The 23,738-nt window shown below is 39.2% G+C and overlaps 1 protein-coding gene across 26 annotated transcripts in view; it reads left to right on the top strand.

The window, feature by feature from the left end:
- Nucleotides 1-23,153, top strand: part of caskin1 (CASK interacting protein 1) — a 149,424-nt gene extending 126,271 nt beyond the window's left edge. The window contains exons 7-23 of one of the 26 annotated variants that reach the window (XM_087244784.1): nucleotides 1,748-1,856; nucleotides 3,564-3,672; nucleotides 3,776-3,870; nucleotides 6,633-6,759; nucleotides 9,978-10,208; nucleotides 10,459-10,485; nucleotides 12,913-13,017; nucleotides 13,475-13,590; nucleotides 15,429-15,528; nucleotides 15,782-15,885; nucleotides 17,023-17,133; nucleotides 18,095-18,196; nucleotides 18,284-18,422; nucleotides 18,679-19,868; nucleotides 19,949-20,729; nucleotides 20,841-21,336; nucleotides 22,699-23,153. In XM_087244784.1, the coding sequence (XP_087100910.1) occupies nucleotides 1,748-1,856; nucleotides 3,564-3,672; nucleotides 3,776-3,870; nucleotides 6,633-6,759; nucleotides 9,978-10,208; nucleotides 10,459-10,485; nucleotides 12,913-13,017; nucleotides 13,475-13,590; nucleotides 15,429-15,528; nucleotides 15,782-15,885; nucleotides 17,023-17,133; nucleotides 18,095-18,196; nucleotides 18,284-18,422; nucleotides 18,679-19,868; nucleotides 19,949-20,729; nucleotides 20,841-21,336; nucleotides 22,699-22,795 (4,039 nt within the window). In that variant the 3' untranslated portion in view covers nucleotides 22,796-23,153. Of the gene's footprint in view, nucleotides 1-1,747; nucleotides 1,857-3,563; nucleotides 3,685-3,775; nucleotides 3,871-6,632; nucleotides 6,781-9,977; nucleotides 10,209-10,458; nucleotides 10,486-12,912; nucleotides 13,018-13,474; nucleotides 13,591-15,428; nucleotides 15,529-15,781; nucleotides 15,886-17,022; nucleotides 17,134-18,094; nucleotides 18,197-18,283; nucleotides 18,423-18,678; nucleotides 19,869-19,948; nucleotides 20,730-20,840; nucleotides 21,337-22,698 lie in introns of all 26 variants that reach the window. The other 25 variants (XM_087244782.1, XM_087244783.1, XM_087244781.1 and 22 more) reach the window with 25 other exon arrangements.
- The last annotated feature ends 585 nt before the right edge of the window (nucleotides 23,154-23,738 follow it).

Below are 23,738 nucleotides of genomic sequence, written 5' to 3'. Positions count from 1 at the left end.
TTAATCTCCTGCGTTTTCCAAAGCGAGGTCAAGCACGAGAGGGCATTGTGTGGAGCTAGAACTGGTCCTTTTGGGAGCTAATTATAGGGGGATGTGTCTGATACAGCGACAGGGCCAAGTTCTCCACTTTCCCCCCCATCCTCCTCTCTGAATTCATGACTCAGGCCACCTGTGTCCCGCTGCCGTAATTCAATTTACTCTAGTGTCAGTAGGTTGTGATCTGTTATAGAGATCACATAATAATAGAGGTCCTTCTGTGTTTTGGAGGCTGATTGAGTTTTGCAATGTTTTTCAGATGCCTAATGGGAACATTTTAATACTGGAGATGCACTGGTCAAAAGGCTATACATTGGAACTTGCTGTTTTCTTGCTTTCAGTGCAGGATTTCTAATTGTTTTACTTTTTTGTCTGTGTTTTGGACTTTTGCACAAATTGCATTGCAATCATTTTCAGTTATTTATTTGTGTGGTAGTGATAGGAAGTTTGTAAAAGTTTGCAAAGATGGAGAGAGATTATTTTATTCATATTATTCTTAATATTGGACATTCGTTTCAAATTGTTGCATGCTGACTTTTACTGCTGATGATAGATTTTATAGACTTATGTGTGAGTCAAAGAGAAAATAGATGAGAAAACTTGTGGTTCACCTTATTGTCTGCATATCCCATATACAGTATTTATATTTACAACACATAGACCCCCACAAACAGCTGTGTTTTAATGGGTGCCTATATTTTGAGTGTACGATTACTACACACTCTTGCATTGCCATTACTAAAAGCACAGATTAGCCTCATTCTGAGTTGAAAATGTACTATATATACAGTGCACTTATTATATAATGTAGTGCAAAACTGGCGGTACATTCCACCCTGGTTACCCCAGATTAATGAAGGGACTAAGCCGAAAATAAATGAATAAATAAATGCAGCGTTTGTAATTACAGATTTAGCATATTAGGGGTTGCTTGCTTTGTTACATTACAGAATGATCATGTATATCGAATGATGATCTATTAAAAAAAAAAGTATATAAAGGGGCTACTAATTTTGACCGTGAAAAGTCTTTTAAATTTAAATTAAAAACTGTATTTATTCTAGCCAAAATAAACCAAATAAGACTTTCTCCAGAAGAAAAAATATTATCGGACATACTGTGAAAATGTACTTGCTCTGTGTGTGTGTGTGTATATATATATATATATATATATATATATATATATATATATATATATATATATATATATATATATATATATATATATATATTTGGGACAGTCATGGGGTTAATATATCTCTAAAGAAGACAAAAATTTTTAGCGAAATGCTATATCTTTGCTATGAAATATCAACATTGGTGCATCATCTTTAGCCATAAACATGGATAAAATGGTTAGTAGTCTTTTTAATATTTATTTGTAACTCATTGAGCATCTTTTGTGTTCATTTTCCTCTGTATATGCCTAAAACCTGGTGAATACATTGCTGTTTATCTTTCAGTTTTTCTGAGATAGTCATGGATGAGCCCTATTTTTAACTGTATAATAAGCAAGACGGCGGACTGAAGAGTCATGTACTAATTAGTTGGAAATAAACCTCTTCTGCAAGATGATGACTTGAGAACTATAGCAAGCTTAACTGGAAGTAAAACCATGGCATAAATTCGGATCTCATGCGTAAACAGTTTGATCACAGTGTTTTTCAGTGGTTGCGTCAAACTAGTTTCTAATTTTATCCTCTCTCAATAGACTGCTGATCCAGGCTGGCATCGATATCAACAGGCAGACCAAAGCGGGCACTGCCCTCCATGAAGCTGCGCTGTGTGGGAAGACTGATGTGGTGCGCCTCCTGCTGGATGTAAGGGGAGAGCGAATTTAGTGCAGAACAAAAGCAGCACAGTGCCTTATCAAACAAAAGCAGGAATTTCTATATAAAAAAACATTAGTTGAAAGAAAATGAAATTAATTAACACATCCATCAAACTTGAAAACAGCGATTTGTGATCAAGTTAAGGATAGTTCACCAAAAAAATGAATATTCAAGGGAACAAAATAAAGAAATAGTCAGCATTTGTTCTCCCTTTATGTGTTCCAAACATGTTTGAGTTAAATACAGAAGCAGAAATATTTTGAGAAATGTTGGAATCTGGCTGCCAATGCTATTGACATCAATAGTTTCCCCCTATATGAATATAAGTGGTTACCGGTTTCCAACATTCTCTAAACTACCTTTTGTGCTCAACAGAGAAAAAGAAACTCATAAAGATTTGCAACCATTTAGGGTGAGTAAATTTTCATTTTTGGGTGAACTATCCTATATTAAACACATAACTGATTATACTTCAGTGTACATAATTATACACAGCTAGTGAGCAGTGCATTTACAGTATTTCTCAGTTGCTTCATTACAGTACATTTCTCAAATCAGAATTCTCAAAATGACTTGTTTAATCTTCAGATGATTGTGTCAAAAAGCTGTACTAAAGCATTTGCGTTATGTACAGTTTTGTACAAAACAAGATTATGTGCTAATCAACATTATCAACTCAACTGCTTATGTCATGTTGGTCGAAATGTATTTTAATGGTCTTTGTTGAATAGTCTCAACCCCCACAGCATGTAGGCATTAGTTCATAGCATAAATTTTTACATGAAAAATGCTTGAACTAGTTGTTATAATATGTCAAGCATATTTTAATACATTTACATTAGAGTTTTTTTTTTTTATCTAATGATTGTTCTGTTCCAATTCTACTTTTTTCCCCTTTGTGCTATGTAGTGCTGTCTTTCCTTTCTATATCACAATGACATGGTCTGTCAAGAAATTACAGCACAAACAGTGAAAGCATAACTGTCCAGTTTTTCGCAATCAAACTCCTACATACACTAAGGTGTAACCTGCAATTTACAATAATTGTCATCAAAACTTTAGCCATAGTTTACATCAGAACATCCCTCCAGAGTACATCCTTATATTGACAACATGACTAAGCAGTTTAACTGTCTTATCCGTGCACAATGTCATTCTGATGGCACTGACATGTTCAGCGGCACACATACTGTATTTATGTTTGAGAGATGAAGGATTTTGAGCAAGAGGCTATTGCAGGTAATCCATGGTGTTTTGCTATTTGTACATGTTGTTTTGAGAAATACTGTTTTGCAAATGTCAAGGATGATTCGTGACTGAGAAAAACTAATTTTAGATTACAATCGTTTCATTTATATTACAAGAGTTTTTACTAGATTAAGCTTGTTTAGTAGTTTACTTTAGTTTTTATAGGTAATTCACAAACAATTCTTATTTATTCATCCTTAAGTAATGTCAAACTCTTCATCCTTTAAACACAAATTAGCATCTTAATAAGATTTTTGGGCGATTTTGAAAGATTTCTACATTGAAAATAAATAATAAAAAGTTGTCAGTGTAAACTGTTTAAATCTCATATACCCTCCCATTGAAATAAACCATATATATTATATATTTCACTGAGAAACAATTGGCCCATGTTAGTCAGTGGGATCTGGAACATTATCCAAGGTTGCTTTAAACTTCATCCTATAGAGTGGCATCAATGCAGCGGTGAGAAACACATACAGCCAGACTGCGCTGGACATCGTCTACCAGTTTACTGCCACACAGGCCAGCCGCGAGATCAAGCAGATGCTACGAGGTAAGATGAGAGGTAAATATAGATCACCTGTTTACATGTTTATTATAATATTTGTCTTCTGTAATTTTGCATTTATGTCTGTTGCATTCATGTCTCTGTTCAGATGCCTCAGCAGCCTTGCAGGTCAGGGCACTGAAGGACTACTGCAACAACTACGACCTGACGAGTCTTAACATAAAGGCTGGAGATGTCATCACGGTAAGATCTGCATAGAAAAATATTCTATTAAACATTTGAGAATATATATTAATATATTGATATAGGTTAAGTTTGGTTGTTTACAATAGAAATAAAGTCATTACATCAGTCATTGCTAAGCCCACATGGAATCTGTGCATGCAGGAAGCCACAGATTTCTACAGATTTTTAGCCCATCATTGAGTCTATGTATTTACCTGTGTAAATGTATGTAAAATTATATTTACTCGGTTTTTAAATGAATTTTACTAATATTGCTGTGATATAATAGTAGCAATATTAAAATGTTAATTTGATTCATTTACAATAGTGTTTGTAAAGTAATATGTTCTTTTAGGGGAGACAGATAAGAGATAATAGATACCAAATAAGATACCAAATAAGTGGATCTAATTAGATTTGCATTGTAAACATTAAATAAAAGTTAAACATGTATTATTTGTTAATTTCATATATTAAGTTTTAATTTATGATACTTCTAAAATTAGTTCCACATAAATCCGCAGATTTGTTACAAAATTCTCCGCAAAATAGCAAAAAAATGTCCGCATATTCTGTCTGGCACTATCTGGTGGTTGCTAGTTGGCTATGTCAGTGTACTATCAGAATTCCCCAAAAGATGGCGCTGTTTACTGCGTTTTCTTACGCAATGTCTAAAATAATTTAGATAAGTGCATCTGCTCCATTACGGAGAAAATTATTTCTTATTACTGTATATTAAATTTCAGTCTTGGAAATTAATTACGTTAACTTTTAATTGCATTATCTCAGAAACTTTATAGAGCTTAGATCAAAAGTTCTGGAGTCACAAAAATTGTACAACGTTCGAAAATAGTTAATATCTTCTGATTTATTGATTGATTGTTTAATTAATTATACCTATATTTATTTTAAATGTCTATTTAGATAAGGATCTACTGATAATTTTATTTAAATTCACTGTTAAAAAAAAAAAAAAAAAATATATATATATATATATATATATATATATATATATATATATATATATATATATATATATATATATATATATATATATATATATATATATATGATCAATTAGTCCTGGCAGCATATGTACACTTTTAAACATTTGTTAAAACACCACTGTAAAAGAAAAAGAAACACACACACATGCACACTAGTTCTTTTTTTTGTGAAAATATATGACAGTTTGCACAAAAATATTAAGCAACACAAGTATTAAAGTAAGAATAAATTTATATATTCAATTATTTAATTAATTAATTTTCTTTGGACTGTGGGGGAATCCGGAGCAAAACATGCAAACTCCACACAGAAATGCCAACTGACCCAGCCGAGGCTCGAACCAGCAGCCTTCTTGCTGTGAGGCAACAGCACTACCTACTGTGCCACCGCGTTGCCGTTTTTATTTATTCATAAAATCATACATTAGAATAATTGAAAACAGAGTAATGATAGTATAGTATCATCATTACTCAGAGAACAGATAGTCCAGAGAATACAGATTTTGCATCACAGAAAGTAAAACAAAAACATTTTAAAATATACATTATTTTATATTACAGTTATTTATTTAGCTAAATAATTGCATAACTTCAAACATTTTAACTGCAACATGGCATTTCTGTCATTAGTAAATGCTGGCTCATAAGCAATAAAACTTTAAATATATTGTTCACCCCAAAATGTAAATTCTGCCATCATTAGCTCATCCTCCACTTGTTCCAAACCTGTTTGCATTAATTTCTTCTGTTCAACACAAAGTAATATATACTGGAAAATGTTGGGGAAAAGCAGCCACTGACATCTTTAGTATGTTTTGTTCCCACTATAGATGTCAGTGGCACTTTTTTCCAACATTATTCAAAATATCTTGTTTTGTGCTTCGAAAGAAGAAACAAATTCAAAAACAGTTGGGATGTGAGCAACTGATGAGGGGATTTTCATTTTGTGTAAACTATCCCTTTAAATGAAATCCTCCATTTAGATGCAGAATTTTGTGTTTGCACTTTTTATGTTCGTTTTAGCACTTTATATAAGGTATAAAACATTGATCTCAAACTCAATCCCTGGAGGGCCACAGCTCTGCAGATTTTAACTCCAACCACCTCCAAATCACACTTGCTTAATAAGCTGCATCCCAAATGGCACATTATACACCATGCACTTATGCACGATGTACTTATCCACTTACACACTCAACAGCAGAGTATATGTAGTGTCATCCCAAATGGAATACTAACTTTTTTTACCAAGTGGAAATTCTAACTATTTCCCAGATGATGTTTGTTGATTGCCAAATTAGTGAAATAAATGGCCAAACACCCAAATAAAACCTGCCATGAGAATAACCACATTCACCATCGGGAGGCGCTATAATCACTCTCGTAGGAGAATTTTGCTTTCACAATCCATTATAAATGATGTAGTTGACTGCGTGAAGTGTCCATCTCTACACACTTCATTTTACTGGTTAAAAAAGTGCATCATCTGGGTATTTAAAGTGCACTTATTGTTTTTAGAGTTTTCAGTGTGAATGCACTTAGTTCTTACACTATTTATACTACAAAATGGCATACAATAGTGCATAAGCATGCGATTTGGGACGCACCTATAGTCTCTAGTCTTGAACATATTAATTAGTTGGCTCAGCTGTGTTTGATTAGGATTGGAGCGAAACTGTACAGATTGAGTTTGAGACTTGGTATAAAACACGTCTGAAGAATGTAAATTACCTTTATTGATTTTGAATGATGATGCTAATGATTCATGTGCAGGTTCTGGAGCAGCATTCAGACGGGAGGTGGAAAGGCTGCATACATGATAACCGCACAGGCAATGACAGAGTGGGCTACTTCCCCTCCAGCATGGTGGAGGTGATCAGTAAGAGGCCTGGGGCTGCGGGTAAGAGAGGACAACAGGCGGGTCAGTGCTGCCTCTTATTGAGACCTCGTACACACGTACAGATGCATAAGCAATGCTGCTGAACTCGATGACCCTGATTCTGTTCGCAGCCAGCTGTTCGTGCTGCTCATGTGCACTGGATTGAGAGCCAGACAGGGCCATCTGCTTTTGTGGCAACAAAAACAGGGCAAATTTAGAGCATCTTTAGCTCTTTTCTCATCCCGTAATGCTCAGTTAGAAAGGAAGCTGGTGATTAGTACTTTAAATAGAAAAGACCATGTTTCCGTTTATACACTGACAGAAGAGATGGTCTGTTGGTCAGCTGGAATCAAATAAAGCCTTTAGTCCAATGCTAGTTGAAGAATCAGATGTTGTATCAATGAAGCGCCAAAGTCCCTTTAAGGCATGTTATTTCACAAGGCGGCCATCTTTGAAATACCTCTATATAATTATAATGGCGTGTCCAATCACGCTGGTCTACTGAATTTATTCCCAGCTTGGTTTTGATGGCAAATCTCCTCCCAAAATGACAGCGGCCTACTTTACAAGTTTGTGGGCGTTCAAGTAGTTGCCGTCATGGGATTTGCATTTTATTTTGGTGGAAGCAGAGGTCAGATGGAACAGCGTACCTCGTGTTTGTTTCATACAGATTACAAAGCAATAAAACATTTGTTTTTCAAGTGTAGTTGATTTCAAGCTTTGTGAAGATATATTTCTCATGTCTGTGAAGCAAGCGTTCGCTTAGATTCCAGAGGATTCATAACAATGAAGCTGCAGAAACTGTCATAAAACACATGTCTGGACTGAGCCCCTCTCCCGGAGAATCGTCACTCTATACTGATCAGTGTTTGGCTCCTTTATTAGACGGCATAGCTTCCTTTCCTAGAGCGGCCACATTGATGGTTATACTTTTCCCCAATTAAATCTATACGAGTGAAACATCTTATGTAGTCTATAGTCTTTGGGAACACAAGGCTCACACAATTCAAAACACTTCAGGTATTTGAAAGTCACATAATTGTATTAATTCTACAGAAGCTTTGGGTTAACATACTGTATATGTCCTTACAGTCCAAATGTATTTAAAATATATTTGTTGTTCTGTAGCATAAGAGTTTTGCACACTGATAGGTTTTAGAGACATCAACATTACTTTTTTATACTCCTGAACGTGACGTAAAGCAAAAAAAAAAAACTGACTGGTTGCTCTTCTGGCTCCACTGGCTTTTGGGACATCTTGGGCCAATGAAAGCTGCTATGCAGTCCAGACTGTCTGTCATCGGTTTAAAGGAAATATTGTAAAAATTTTACTCCTTGAAACCCTTCATTGCGGGTGGCTCTTTGAACCTGACAGTTCTGAGCACTTTGATTCTGAATGAGCCTGTAGTAGTGCAGTTGTTCCCAAAGTAGGGGTTGGGGTAGAAGTTGCTTGGCGATTTCGGTAAATCAAGTTCATTTTATTAAACAATTAGAATGACCATATTTTATCCATAACCTACTAGAGAACAAAATTGTAGTTACTAGTAGCATTGTTAACATGTTAATAATTAACATTTAAAAAAAAAAACTTGCAAATAAAAAGCCATTATTCTTGTTTTTTTTGCGACCCCTGGGGTGATTACATTATATTAAAGGCACAGCAATAGCGTCAGACCAGGTTAAACTTTCTGACACCTTTATGGTACTCGCATATATATAAAATATATATAAAACAGTCCACAACTAAATGTAAAGGATGGTCTCCGAGTGATGTTCTCCAAAATCTAAAGAAAAATAGACTTGGTCCTATTATGATGTCTGCACCGTTGTGTGCAAGGTTTACATAATTATAACCACCTCAGAGAATATTGGGGGTTGTGAGCCACTGGCATTGTTATTTTCTGGGTCGTGGGCTGAAAAGTTTGGGAACCCCTGCTTTACTTTAAAACCTAATTGGTAGTCGTGTTGTAGTAACCACTGTAGATCTGCATGTTGTTGTTTTTCCCTGATGGAACAAGGCAACTAGGTCAATATTAGTGTGGGGGACATCTAGAGCTTCCTCTTACAGTTGTTCTCGTTCTTCATTCCTTTTGGGGGACCTCATGTTAACAGTAATGTTAATTGTGAGAAGAGATGAGACAAGGCCCTGAAAATCTGACCTTAAAAAAGAAAGCCATTAGGAATCAGAAGACGTAGAGCTTTATATGATCCATAACAGTGCACTCCTTTTATTCAGAGCATTTATGTCCGGTCTATGGCTCTATTTGAGAATGGCAGCAGGGGTCTAATCTGCGTGTTCATTGTGTCTCATGCTTCACTAAGTATCCATGTCTGTGTCTACATCTGCTGCTTGATCTCCTTCACCCCATACATATTTTGTGCCTTACTTTTATGCCACTGTGCTTTTTGGAATATTTTAACCGTTTTTATAATGAAATCACAAGTTTTTGAGCAAAATAATCTTTAGAGATCAGTATTTTCTAAAACATTAAAGTGATAGGTCACCCAAAATAAAAATTATGTCATGGTTTATTTACCCTCCACATGTGGCAAACCCGTTAGGGATTCTTTCTTCTGTTTAGGAAGATATTTTGAAGAATATTGGAAACTGGTAGCCATAGTGAATCTATGATAACAGGTTTTCAGATATCTTCTTTTGTGTTCAGCAGAAAAAAGCAAACCACTTGGGGGTGATTGCAATTTTGGGTGAACTATGCCTTTTTTTAATGTGATTAGAGAAAAGAAGCTCTCTTGTACCTCCTACTGCGCTCACAGTGAGCATAAATGCTCAAATCACACAGCCACCCACACACAGACTTTCCGAAAAGAGGCATGCATGCTAAAGTTCTCATTTTAGAAGCAGAAGATCATTCGATTTGTCCTCAGGCACTTACAGAAATGCGTTTCACTAGCACCAGCCCATCTCCAGTTCATTTCACTAACCTTGCATTTCCACATATCTCCTTCAATTCAAATACATCTATATTTGAGAGTACAAACGCACTGACATTCTGACATCTTAGAGGAACAGTTCACAGCCATTTCACTCCTTCCACACCGAACAGCCGGAAATGAAAACCAAGCCTTTTCTTCTTTTTGATTTTGTCTCTTATGGTTTTGCTGATTTCTATTTTGTGATTGGTTGTGAGTTTTGTGTTTGGGTTAATTTGCTTTCCCTCTCTTATGTGTAATTGTTTTGTTTGTTGTGGTGGTGGTGGGTGCTGTGTTGTTGTATCTAGGTTCATGGAGTACAGTCACTTGTACCCAACAGTATCAAAAGATACAGCTCTGTGCGCCGGTGTGCGGCCCTGTGTCGCCCGCCGTTGCCATGGTGAATGGGGACTCGTATCATGAGATTCATATCCTGCCGCCTCCTCCACCTCCGCCACCACATTCCCATCTGCCACTTTTCACTTCCTTTGGCTATAACAGGTCCCCAAACACCCCAGAAGAGCCGCACAGTGGACAAGGTACAGATCCCCTAATCTGTCTCCACTGTATTATTATTATTATTTCTTTATAATTATTATCATTCACAAAGCTTTAAGGAGTGTGTTAATTTCCAAGAGTTTTCATTGAAAATAGTCTGTATGCAAATTACAATTAGTGCAAAAAATCCTTAAAGTTTTCTGAATTGTTTTGAAAATTATTATTTCTCTTTTGCATTTAATTTAATATTTTATTTTCTGACATTATTTTGGTTGTTGATTTTCTTTTTAGAGGCCAAGAATGATCAAGATTTGGCTAGTAAGTTCATTTAACCAGCACAAAAGAGGTTAACGGGCCTCTCTTTGTTGATGTGCTATCTCTCCTCTTTTACCCTTAAAATCTCCCTGATCTTGGTGCTATATTTCCCCTCTCTGTGATGACTACACCTGGGATTCATACACCTGCCCCATACAACCGTTCTCTCTTTTACACATGATCAATAGGGAATGCACAGCCAGCCTCTCACCCCTCCATACCTGCATCTCTGCACAGCCATCCGTTTGTCTGTGTGCCGTCAATGAGCATCTGTCTGTTTCATCTTTCCTTCGTCTCAGATGTACTGATCTCTCCATTCATATACTAACTCTGATCCTTTCAGCGATTGTGTATCAAACCAAACTTTGATATTGGTATGGAGCATGAAAGTATTCTCATGTACTCTGGATCACCGTGAACTGATATATGAATGTCTGGTTAATTTTTAAATGATCAGTGATCATCAGACCCACGTGGGAAATGATTCCTGACAACAATTTGTATGGCAGCAGCATTTAAATATTATTTTCTAATCTGAGTATATTATTTAAAGGGCACCTGTGATGAAAATCAACTTTTGTAAGCTGTTTGGACAGAACTGTCTGTAGGTAAAGTGTGTCCACAGTCATATTGGAGTGAGCTAATTTTTTTTAATCAACGTAACGTAGGAGTGCAGTTTCCCCGCCCACCAAATTGATTGACAGGCACCATGTTTCTATCATAAAATGAACATACGTGTCCACAGAACATTTTTTGCAAATAAACTGGAATTAGAATATTGTTTTATAAGTTTAGAATGTTTTTAAAACAGAGTATGTTTGTAATAAAGACTAATTCTAAGTATTAGTAATATACTTAGCAATTCTAAGTATTCACAAATTCTTAACGCTATAATCATCACGGCCACATGGTGTCAGTAAATGCTAATATGTGTGTGTTTGTGTGTATAGCAAATGGCATTTGTGTGCATCCTTTCAGAAAGGCTTGAATAAACTCCACCATAAATACATCAAATATACTTACTTGGTATTTTTGACTACTGAGCTGTATTTCACCTTCATCTGAGTCTGTCACAGACTTCTGTTTATCTGACGTAAGGCATGATGTGAAGCAGACACACGTGTGAAAATAGTGGGCGGGGAGAAGCAGCTTGTTTGGATTTTGGTGGAATGAACCGCCAACTTATCCAGCATATGTTTTACGCAGTGGATGCCCTTCCAGCTGCAACCCATCACTGGGAAAGCTACAAAAAACAGCTCCAATGTATTCAGACACCAAAATGGGCGGATTTTGGAGACTATGATACATAATCTGATAGGTATTTTGAACTGAAACTTGAGCTGAGACACCAAAGGCTGCCATCTTACATCTTGTAAAAGGGGTAAAATAGGTGCCCTTTAAACTATGAATAAGTCAGTTCTACACAATGTTTAAGTCATGTTTTTTTCCTTAAAATGGAAAAAACAAACCTGCACTTGGGCCTGATAATCAATCAAGAATCTCTAAAGAGAGAGTTCAGCCAAAATGGAAAATTTTGTCATTGTTTAGTCACCCTTAAATGGCTTCAAACCTATATGACTTTTTCACTGTGGAACATACAAGAAGATTTTGATGATCCAAAAAATGGATAAAGATGCTTTTTTTGACCCTTCAACGCCAGCATTTCTATTCTATTTATTTGTGAAAAATTTACACTGAAACTTTACTTTGTTTTTCTTTTGTCCTCATTTAGTTAGTGACTTTAAATTAAAGCACCTGCTAAGCAAATGAATATAATAGCTAAAGAAAGTCGAAGAAAGTCAGTGGGGTCAACAGCTTTAAATTATATGGACCAGTGTTAACAGTAAAAAAATAACTTGGGGGTGAATAAATGATGAAAAATGAAAAGAATTTTGAGTGAACTGTCTCTTTAACGATATAATCTTTAAAAAAGTAGGTCTCTTTTCAGTGATTGGAGACCACTTCCATAAAACTGGAATTGTGTTTATTTGTATATAAACAAATTAACGTACACTTGTGTGTACACTTGTGATGTTTTGGAGACCCCAATGAACTATGCTCCTGTAATGCACTGCAACTCCTTTTGTTGTTATATATATATATTTACATATATAATCATATATTCCTGTATATATTATATATGTTTTACCTATGTGTATGTGTAAATCAAGGCATATATATATGTATATAAAGTACATGTTTCTGCTTATATATTTCATGTACCTCTGTATATATCAATGTTCATATATATTTGTGTTAGATATACAGTATATATATGCGTGCTTGCCTTGTGTGGGTGTTTGAAAGAGAAAGTGGTTAGAGCGCATAGACATAGTTTAGCTTTCCTCTTGCTTGACCTCTCCAGAACACCTATGATCCCGGGCAGGCGGCGAAGCCAGGGCACAGTTAATGATGGTTTCTGTGTTAAAGGTTCTCGTGGCTCAGAGTCCAGTCCACATGGCTCACCCACCCCAGCTGGTGGACCCCAGGGTGGAAGTAGCGAGGAGATCTGGGTGCTGCGCAAGCCTGTGGCAGGTAACAGCAGGGCTGCCCCTTCCTCCACTTCCTTCTCATAACTCTCCCTGCTTTGCCACGCTCTTGGTGCAGCTGCTGTCGCCTGACCTCAGACCTCCTCAGCTGCAGGCGTGTAAGCGCGCATTGAGAGACTCTCATCCGCTCTGTTAAAGTAACATCCATGGAGTCGTTCCTTCAAGAACACACATCCAGACAATCCACAGATGTGTGTAGACGGCATTTTCAATAAAGCCAGTGTAGACCTGTGTGTGTTTGTAGTAGTGACTAAGCTAACATGTCTCGTGTTCATTGGTCACCTTGTCTGTGGTCATCATTGTCATGTACGTTTCTGTCATCCCGCGTATCTGATCAGTGCATTGCAGAGGGGAAGTTCATAGTGGTGTGTTTAAAGGGTTCGGGGCAGAGATGTCCAAAAGGGCTGACTGTGTGTGTGTTTGCTGGGGGTTTGTTGTTCCAGGTGGAGACCGCAGTAGTGTGGGCAGTTCAGGCAGTGTGGCCAGTGCCCGATCCTCTGGTAGTGGACAGAGCGCAGGCAGCACCAGTATCCTTCATGCTCAAGCAGAGGGAGTCAAGGTGAGCAATCTGATATGAAATATTTTTGTAGTATTCAAGTATCCAATACAAGTTTAGTTGTATTTGCCAGTCATCTCCAAGCCCCAGCCAGCCCAAGATGGCTCCAGCACATTTCATTCTAGTTCATATAAAATAGTTTGTCAAATCATTCATTTATTAGTTTTTTAACTTCGTTTTTAACTAAGTTTTAACTTTTCCGAGGCTGGGTCGTGGGGGCAGCAGTCTTAGCAGAAAACCCCAGACTTCCCTCTCCTCAGACACTTCCTCCAGCTCCTCTGGGTCTTCCACAAGGCCTCCTTCTTGTGGAACATGCCTGGAACACCTCCCTAGATAGGTGTCCAGGAGGCATCCAAAACAGATACCCGAGCCACCTCAGCTGACTTCTCTTGATGTGGAGGAGCAGCGGCTCTACTCTGAGCTCCTCCTGGGTGACAGAGCTCCTCACTCTATCCATAAGGGTACGCCCTGCCACCCTGTGAAGGAAACTCATTTCGGCCGCTTGTATCCGATATCTTGTCCTTTCGGTCATGACCCAAAGCTCATGACCATAGGTGAGAGTAGGAACGTAGATTGACCGTTAAATCGAGAGCTCAGCTCAGCTCCTTCCTTACCACAATGGACCGGTACATCAACTGCATTACTGCTGCTGATGCACCGTCTCTTGTTCCATCCTACCCTCACTCGTGAACAAAACCCCACTTGAAATCCTCCACCTGGGATAAGGACTTTCCTCTAACCTGGAGATGACAAACCACCTTTTTCCAGTGGAGCACCGTGGCCTCGGACTTGGAGGTGCTGATTCTCATCCCAGCCGCGTCACACTCGGCAGCAAACCGCCTCAGTGCGTAATGTCAAAGGTTGACCAATGTGCTTCACAATACACATAACAACAAAAAAATATATAAAAACGGACAATTTTTTATTGATAAAATGCCAAATCAAAGAGGTAAGTTTTTAACCTAGATTTAAAAACAGACAGAGGTGAAATACAACTAACACAGAGGGGCAAAGCATTCCAGAATCTAGGACCAGCTACTGCGAAAGCACTGTCACCCCTGCTTTTCAGCCTTAACTTGGGTATACATAATAATCTCTGGTTTGAGACTAGGCTGATGCTCAATCAACATGTCTGACAGATAGGAAAGTGCCAGGCCATTTAAAGATTTAAAAACCAAGAAAAGAATTTAAAAAATGACTTGATAGTAAACAGTGCAAAGGTAAAAAGCCTTGCAGCAGCATTTTGAACTAATTGTAAATGGGATAAGGTTGTGACTAATCCCAATGCATAGTGAGTTACAATAGTCCAATCTAGTGGTTATAAAAGCATGGATTTTTTTTTTTTTTTTTTAACATTTTTTCTAGATAGAACCGTTTTAACTGTTCGATTTAAGAGTCGAAGCTGAAAAAAGCAGGATTTAACCACTGCATTTATCTGTTTGTCAAAGCTCATAATTCAAAATAACACCTAGATTTTTTACCCAAGGCTTCATAGAAACACTTGATTTCAAGATTAGCTATAGGTGCTCTAGAGGAGTTTGACAGGACAAAATTGTTACTCTCATTAAAATCTAGAACTTGAACTTGGTTTTAAAGGCAGGTAGATTTGGGTGTCATCTGCATAACAAAGAAAAGACAGACCATGTTTTCTAAAAAAAAACGATTTGACCAATAAACAATCAACTTCAGCCAGTTGCATGAGTTGCTGGATTTTCTCACAGAAAAAAACATCTTGCAATGCGTTATTTTCCAATGCTAAACATAAGGGTGTGCACTCAAATTGTGTGATCTGCATTTATACTATGTTTTTCTTGATTTAATGATCTTTGTTTATCCTGTAGCTTCTGGCCACGGTGTTGTCTCAGTCTGCTAAAGCAAAAGAACACCTGCTGGAGCAGACCAAGTCTTTGGACCACCCGTCTCATGCTTCCAGCAACAAGGGTTAGTAGCAGTTTCAAGCAAATCTTCTGAAAAGAAATCACATGACAGTTCCCTGTCACAAATAAGTATCTCCATCCAAAATGTTGATTTGGCTGCATTTTTTGTGCCAGATGGTTGCACTAATATTTGTGGGTGGGAGCATCACAAAGATCTGATTGGTTCAGCTTGAGTTGTTGGTCAAAAAATCATTAAAGGAATTGGTTGTGCAATAGCAATGCTCCAATGTGAATGAATGATCTTATGGCTGTTCTAGGACCCTCCTCGCGCAGTCAGAGTTTGTCAAGCTGTCCACTTCACGAGCAGCCATATGGGGAGGCGGTGTCCCAGAGGAAAGGGGAGGCACCGCCTGAGGGGAAGGTAAGAAGACTACTCCGACTTGAAACACACTGACCCCTTGCCTTTCCCACAAACAAGCATACACTCATTCTTACGCAATACACATACATGCACTGGCATCTGCACATCCAGGATGCTTTCCCAGCACTTTCTCTCACAGCTGGCATCTTCCGTATTGCGTGCTCTTGGTTGTCGTCAGGACACGGTGAGTGCGCTTCTCAGCAGGCTTCAATCACGCTGTCCTCAGCTTCAGGCTTCATTCAGCCACTCTGTTTAATATTGACTATCTCTTTGATCATTCATTTCATTTTTTTGTGCTGCATTTTTAAGTCCATTACAATTCTTTGCCTTATTTGCGGTGTCTTTCATCTTATGATTTCTTTTCAGAGAGTACCCAACAATGTAGATGTGATTGAATGCTAAGAGATTATACAGTGAAAGGAGAATGATCAAGATTTTTGTCAGTCCACGTAGGGACTTGTTGAACAGTTTTAGGTATAAAGGAATTGAGACTATGATGGTTGAAAGTTACCCCAACACAGCTAAAAATAACACTGTCTAGGTTTTAGTTACCATTTGTGAGATTTCAAATTAGTATTTCTTGCAGTTGATTTTTCTAATTAGCTGAAATCAGAAATTCCTCCATTTAGTCACATAACAGAAATATGTGCCTGCCATATCCTTCCCAGCAGGACTTTGGAGCTGCTGAGTGGAACTGCTCCATGTTGGACTTCTGGACTAAGGGCCATCTGTTCAAAATAGACATATTTTTTTCTGCTGCCCACCTCCTCTTTACTCTCGCCTCTCACTCACAGAATTACAGTACTTCCTCCTATTTCAAGGCAATCGGCATTTCAGATACTGTATGGACTCTTTTTACAATCTATTGGTTCAGAAAGGACAATCCTTTTTTGCTAAAGCTTTGTCCCATGTTACAAAAACATACATCAACCAGAAGCAACTATTCTAGAACTACTGCAAAGACCAATATTATGATTATAAAAAGTAGATTTGTATTATTTAAGAACTAACGTAGCTTAGTGAAGTTGAAACATTGGTCAGTGAGACTAATGTTTTCAGCTTGTTTTCCTGGGGTCTGGTCCATATTTAGACACAGGACCCAAACAGTGATAGACTACCACCTATCTTCTCTTCTAGAGCTCAGAGGCTGTTATCGAATGGCTGAGTGAATTTCAGCTGCAGGTCTACGCTCCAAACTTCATCAACGCCGGCTATGACATTCCTACCATTAGCCGAATGACCCCAGAGGTAAGAGTTGTCCCCCCTCCTCCAATCCCTTAAACTACCCTAAACTTCTCACGTCACTTCCCTTTTCCCTAAATGTAACACCCACAGACCCACACAAAACAAAGGGAATAATTAGTAGTAAGAGGAATCAAGCAACAAACATGTATTTTTAAATAGTTTGCAAAGAAGTGAACGCAAGAAAAGTGGCCCACGGGATTTATGAGAGTTTGATCGGCCATGGCTATATGGATCAAAACCTCACTCTAAATATTCCCCCGGACAGTACCGCTGTTGTGGTTGTCAAATGTGATTGTCTTTTCCTTGTGTGTTGGTATTGCAATGACCCACATAAAACTGTATAGCACGTACATGCTGTTGTAAGAAATCAAAGGCATACAGTCATGTTTATACAGTAAAAATTGCATATTAGCTTTAGCGAGTTTTAATTAAAAGTAAGTATTAATGCATACTATGATGTATTAAAAAATACATTTGGTACAATACCTGAAACATAACCTCTTTGTCCAATTTAAATTCCTGGAAGTATGCTCATTAGTGTCTTGTAAAACTAATGACTTAATGAAATGTAAGTACTTATTAATCCATGCATGCATTTCTGAACATACATTTAACAATGGAATTTGGAGCATTGATAAAACAAATGAAACATTAAGGATGAACTTATATATGATTATATGTGTGTTTGAGGGTACTCTGGAAAGGCTTCTTTTCCTCACTTGCTCCTGGTGTTATTTTATTTTTCCCATTCACTTTCCCATTTTTTTATTTGCTTCTGTCATCCTGTACCTTTTGTTAACTAGAGTGTTTGATGTGTTTAAGTGTTTAATCTTTTTTTGTGACAACAAAAGGTTAATGTGTGCATAATATGCACTAGGTTAAACATTTCTGTTTGTTCAAATGGAGTTCCATTGTGATTAGTTATGAATCTGAAGGGTTCTGGAACTCCTTCATATATTTTCAGGACTTAACAGCTATTGGTGTAACTAAACCTGGACATCGAAAGAAGATAACTTCAGAGATCAATAAGATCAGTGTTAATGAGTGGCTGCCTGACCAAAAACCGGTGGGTTTGCCATGAACACACATACACATATACAAAAACATTCAATGACGTCCAGATGTAATTTGTTTGTTTGCATCCTATCTGTAGGCGAGTCTTGGAGAGTGGTTAGCCATGATTGGATTGAGCCAGTATCACCAGGTTTTAGTCCAAAATGGCTATGAAAACATTGACTTTATCACTGATATCACGTGGGAGGATCTTCAGGAGATTGGGATTACAAAACTTGGTAAGATAGACAGTAGAATGGGATCCATTTTGAATTCGTTTAAAGGGGACAAATTATGCCCCTTTTTACGAGATGTGAATTATGTCTCTGACGTGAGTGTGTATGTGAAGTTTCAACTCCAAATACCAAACAAATAATGTTTAATGATTTTTGCATAATAGGTCCCCTTTAATACACACACATGCAAATGTCTTTCTTTATTTTAAACTACTTGGCTATTGTGGTTTAATCTCTTTCTCTGACCAAATTTACCTAGGACACCAGAAGAAGCTAATGCTTGCAGTGAAGAAGCTGGCAGAGATCAAGAAGGCATCTGATGGTCGTAATACATTGCGCAAAAAGCCTCCAGCTGCTCAGGAAGTAATGGCTATTGAGAGCCCACCCCATGACAGTGGAGAGTGTATGTCCCCTAAAATGAGCACTTTCCAGGACAGTGAACTGAGCGGGGAGTTACAGGCAGCTCTTACGCGCCCTGCTGATGTGCAGGATGGCACAGAGATCAGAACCAACAGTGGCCCACAGCACAGAGCACGCAGTCTGCATGAGAACAGCATTAATAAGAGCCGAGACACAGAAGAGCATAGTGGACCACCCAAAAAGGAGGCACGTACCATGCGACAGAGCAGCCAGGGAGGACAGAGAAATGTTTCATTATCGCAGCCAAAACCACGTCAGTCTTATCCCCAAGGTACAGGTCCTCCCTATACTCCACCTCAAACGCCCACCAAAACAAAGCCTCCCGCCTCACAGACAACAAGCAACCCCCCAGGAAAACCGAAACCTAGTCTGCAGATTGTCCAGCAAACAGAAAAACCTATAACACCTCGTGGTCACCCGCAATCCCCAACTCAAAGGTCCCATCCACACCCTGCTGCCCAGCCTGTTGAATCAATAGAAGCTCCTCCCCAAGGACCTGCTGTTTCAGTGCCACTCTTGTGCCTGCCACCAGATGGCGATGAAGCTTGTGATGAGTATGGTCTGCCTAAAAAACGTGCCCATAGCCTAAATCGCTATGCTGTGTCTGATGGTGAGCAGGAGCGGGATGAGCTGAATGTGCCTGATTCAGGAGGAAAATATGCTACAGTACAGCCTAGGGTGGGTCGCAGCAACTCAATGAAGGGACAGGCAGACAAGAATGTCAACCGAAGCCAGTCTTTTGCACTCAGACAAAAAAAGAAGGGTCCTCCTCCACCTCCTCCTAAACGATCTAGTTCAGCCATTTCAAGCTCCAGTAGTAATCTAACAGAAGTGCCCAAGGAGACTAACAGTGGACCTCTTCTGGATATTCCCTATCAACCACAAAGGCGTGCCAGTGACCTGGGTGGCACTGTAGACACAGGCAGTGCAGGTAGTGTGAGAAGCATTGCAGCCATGTTAGAAATGTCCTCTATTGGTGGAGGTGCAAAGGGTCTCGCTTTGCAGAAATCTGCTGGTCACTATCTGCAGGTAAGTTTGTTGTCATAGTGCTTTTTTTTTATAAAAATGTCCATTATATGGTGCTGTAAATCATGGCTTTTTTTCTACAGGTGGGTTCAGGAGCAAAGCAACGTGATGCCATTGGACTAGATGGGGAAGTAGTGAACCGCCGCAGGACCATTAGTGGACCTGTGACTGATTTAGTAGCAGCTGCTAAGCGAGGACCAGAGTTAATTCAGGACAGACAATGCACTGAAGCCCAGCCTAGTTCTAGTGGGAGTTCAGCTGAGAATCTTCCATTTGCTGAAGATGGAAATCTCACTATCAAACAAAGACCTAGACAAGGAAAGGACGAGGCTGAAGAAGGCCTAGAAATTTCATATTCTTTACCCCATGAAGATCTTTCTCGTGCCGATTCCACAGCCTCATTGAAAAGGAGTGTCCAGACCACCAGGCACCAACCAAATGGCACCAAGTTCCATCTCACAGAGTCAAACACAGTTAAGCGCCGTCCCAAGAGCAAAGACAAAGATGCAGAGGAACTTCAAGATGGACAGATGCCTGTACCATATGAGAATGGGACAGGCACAATTAAAAGGCGTCCTGCGTCAGATGTGACTGTTTCAGAGCAGCCAAGGCCCCAAGAACATCCTGAGAACTCGCCCCGTCGAGACAGTGCCGACCTGGAAGGCCATGTCACAGAAAGTACCCCTCGCAAGTCTGTCAAACCTCCAGTGTCTCCCAAACCTGTTCTGGCCCAGCACATGAAGAAGCAGGGACCACCAGCTGCCATCACCAAGAAAGCCCCCTTTCCTGGACCAGCTGGGGCACCTGGCAGCCCAGGTACTACACAGTGCGGCCCTTTCACTTGCCCTGTCTTTACACAATTATGTGAGTATCCCGTAGACCCCTGTAGTGTTTACTCTGTTGAATCAAAGTCAGCTCAGTCAGTGTCTCTTCCCATCTCTCTCTCTCTCTATCTCTATTCTCTTCTCTTTACAGTTGAAGGAAAAAAAGTACCTCCTCCGATTTCACCAAAACCTACACCCCCTCCCACAGCTCCAAAACCATCAAAAAATGTTCTTCAGTCTTTAAATGCAACACCTAATCCCACTCCCACACCTTCTCCAGCCAAACAGACTGTCACCAGAATGGCTAGTACAGCCTCTGCCCAGACCAACCACCCTGTCAAGGCTACAACCCCACCAGCCTTGATTGTGCAGACGCCTCACACACCCCAGTCCCCTCACACTCCACAGACACCTCAAACTCCACAAACGCCCCAAACTCCCCCAACCCCCACCCCTACACCCCCACCTGTAAAACCTCCTCGCTCCTCAATTAGTGGGGTGTCCATGGACAGTTCAGCTGGATCAGCATTGGTCGCCGGGGTTGTGACAGCAGATGCAGTGCACCAGAAGATAGAGGAGACCAGTGCCTCACTGGCTGCAGCCCTGCAGGCAGTAGAACAGAAGATCAAAGAGGATGGACAAAAAGAGTAAGTCTCATGCAACATGAAAAACAGTTTGCAATAAATGAATAACTGTGCTGTAATCTACTCTTATTTGAGGCATGAACAGATAAAGGGGATATATTTAGGCAAGGCTTTGGTGTTTAAACTGCTGAAGTATGTAGGTATCTCAGTGACAAAAATTGGCACCCCCTGGCTTGAGAATAAGACATATTTAGTGATAGTGCTCTACTCACAAAATTTATAATTAAGGCCTAAAAAGTTCCCTTGGGAAGTGTTGACAAATAAAACCCTTTCAACGTTACAATTTTCATCCCCATACTTGCCCAATGATTACTTATACAGGTATATTTTGTTAGTTTGGTCCACATTTATGCAGATATCAATTGCAACCCTAATGAAAAATGCTGATCAAGGTCTAAAACCTTTTTTCCACTGCAAGGGGTAGTACAGTTATCTCTTCTTTCTTCGGTTCAGATTTGCTTGGTTTAGTTTGCATTTCCAATGCAGTTAGTACATGGTAAAGTGGGTGGGATTATCGCTGACCAATTAGTGATCAGCATTGTGTATACATCAAGTTTTGTTATTAGTATGGCTTACTTGTATCTTCATCCAAGGTAACACTAAAAAGAAGCACTAGGTACAGAATGCAGTAGAAAAGTCCCCAAAACTTAGCCATTGTACCATGCAGTGGAAAGCACCTTAAAGGTTGATCTTTACTTCTGTGTCAAGTGTAGGCGTAATCTCCGGTGCAGCCTGCGTGCAGTCACGAAAGCCCTTGCCATGGGTGGCGCAGACGATAATGCGCACCTCTCAAAAAATTTAACTACACATCGCAATGATGCGTAGCGCAAGCACTGTGTTAAATTGGCTTGGTAATGGTGATGAACGTGGGTGGTGCTGACCAGATGAACCAGATGAAGCGATTGTTTACATGTGTCAAGTTCCATAAAGGAGCTCCAGATGGAAACATTTGTTTTGTGTTAACCTTATGATTAAAGTTTTCGCACATCCGCCGGTTCATGTCTCTGAATGAACAAGTTTTATCTACTTATAGAGTTCAGAAGAAAAAAAAAACACTCGCGAAGAAACTCGACAAAGAGGAACATAAAAACCTACAGCCAGCTAGCGTTCTGGAAGTGTTATTGCAGAGCAACACAAACAGCACGCAGAAGTATAAATGCACAACTACACGCAAGGCTTGCGTCGTGGGTCACGCTGATCACTCACTGCAGAAGTACTAATCAGTCTTTAGTGTTACTAGGCAGGTTAGAAGGTAATGAAAGTTGGATCAAAACTCTTTAGGGCGTTGGTTTTAAAGGACAGAACTTGGCCACCTAAGTCATATGTTAATGGTAAAAGGTAATCAAGTGTGTTTTTTTTCCACAGCTCAATTGCTGAAAACAAGAGCACAGTGAGTATCCTAGATGACATCGGCAGCATGTTTGATGACCTGGCCGACCAGCTGGATGCAATGCTGGAGTGAAGAGCACAGCCTGTGTCTCTGTGGCACAACCTCAGGGCCCCGGGAGAGCACAAGGGCACAATGACCAACAGCACCTATTCCTTGCTATTCCTTATCACTTGCTCCTCACCCCTCCCCCCCTCCTTTTTCTCTTGCTCTTTCCCCGTTGTTATGAAACACCCATCTCTCCTCTCCCCCTCCAAGTTGGTTTGCACAAACCCGAGCTGACGTACCTCAGGACTGGGCAGAAGGCCATCCAGGGCTTTAAACAACAAAGACAGAGCAGAGGGTGGAGATGCAGAGAGTGGGTTTTAATAGATAAAGCTCAACTCTCTGTCCATGGAGCGTCTCTATCTACCATGAGCAATGAGTAGTGAAATAATATGAAAACAATAATAACTGTATATGAAATAATAGTATGGTATGTGTACATTGTAAGCATGAGGAAAGTTTGTATCTATAAGAAAAAATCTCATAGTGAGAGTCATGCATTAGTACAGTTATATATATATATAAATATAAAATATAAATATTTTATGTTTTTATTTCATGTTCAATGGTACATACAGTGTTGAAACATTAAGAAATCTATAAACTTTGATGACAGATATGTGGATTTTTCTATGACAAAGTTTTAAAACAAAAAAAAAAATAAGGCTGGCTTAAACATCCTGTATGTTTGGCTGTGCTGTGCTGAAGAGTGTTGTGGGCTGTGTTGAATGTAGTGACTGAAGTGGCTGTTTCACCCCCTGCTCTGTGCTTGCTCTGGGCTCCCGCTCTCTGCTGCTGTGACCCTGCTGTTTCCATACACTTTTTCTTTTTGCCTGCGTGAACTCGTACATTCCTGCTCCTACACAGCCTTCTTCCTTTTACATCCCTCTTTCTTATCCTGCCCTCATTGTGTGCAGTGTCCTGTGTGCCTTAACATGAGAGGTGACCTTAGTGCTGCTAACATACACAAGCA

The sequence above is a fragment of the Danio rerio genome, chromosome 3 (genome assembly GCF_052040795.2).
Source record: "Danio rerio strain M-AB ecotype USA chromosome 3, GRCz13ab, whole genome shotgun sequence".
NCBI lineage: Eukaryota > Metazoa > Chordata > Actinopteri > Cypriniformes > Danionidae > Danio > Danio rerio.
Note: the sequence above shows the minus strand (reverse complement) of the source record. Positions and strands in the feature narration are given on the sequence as shown.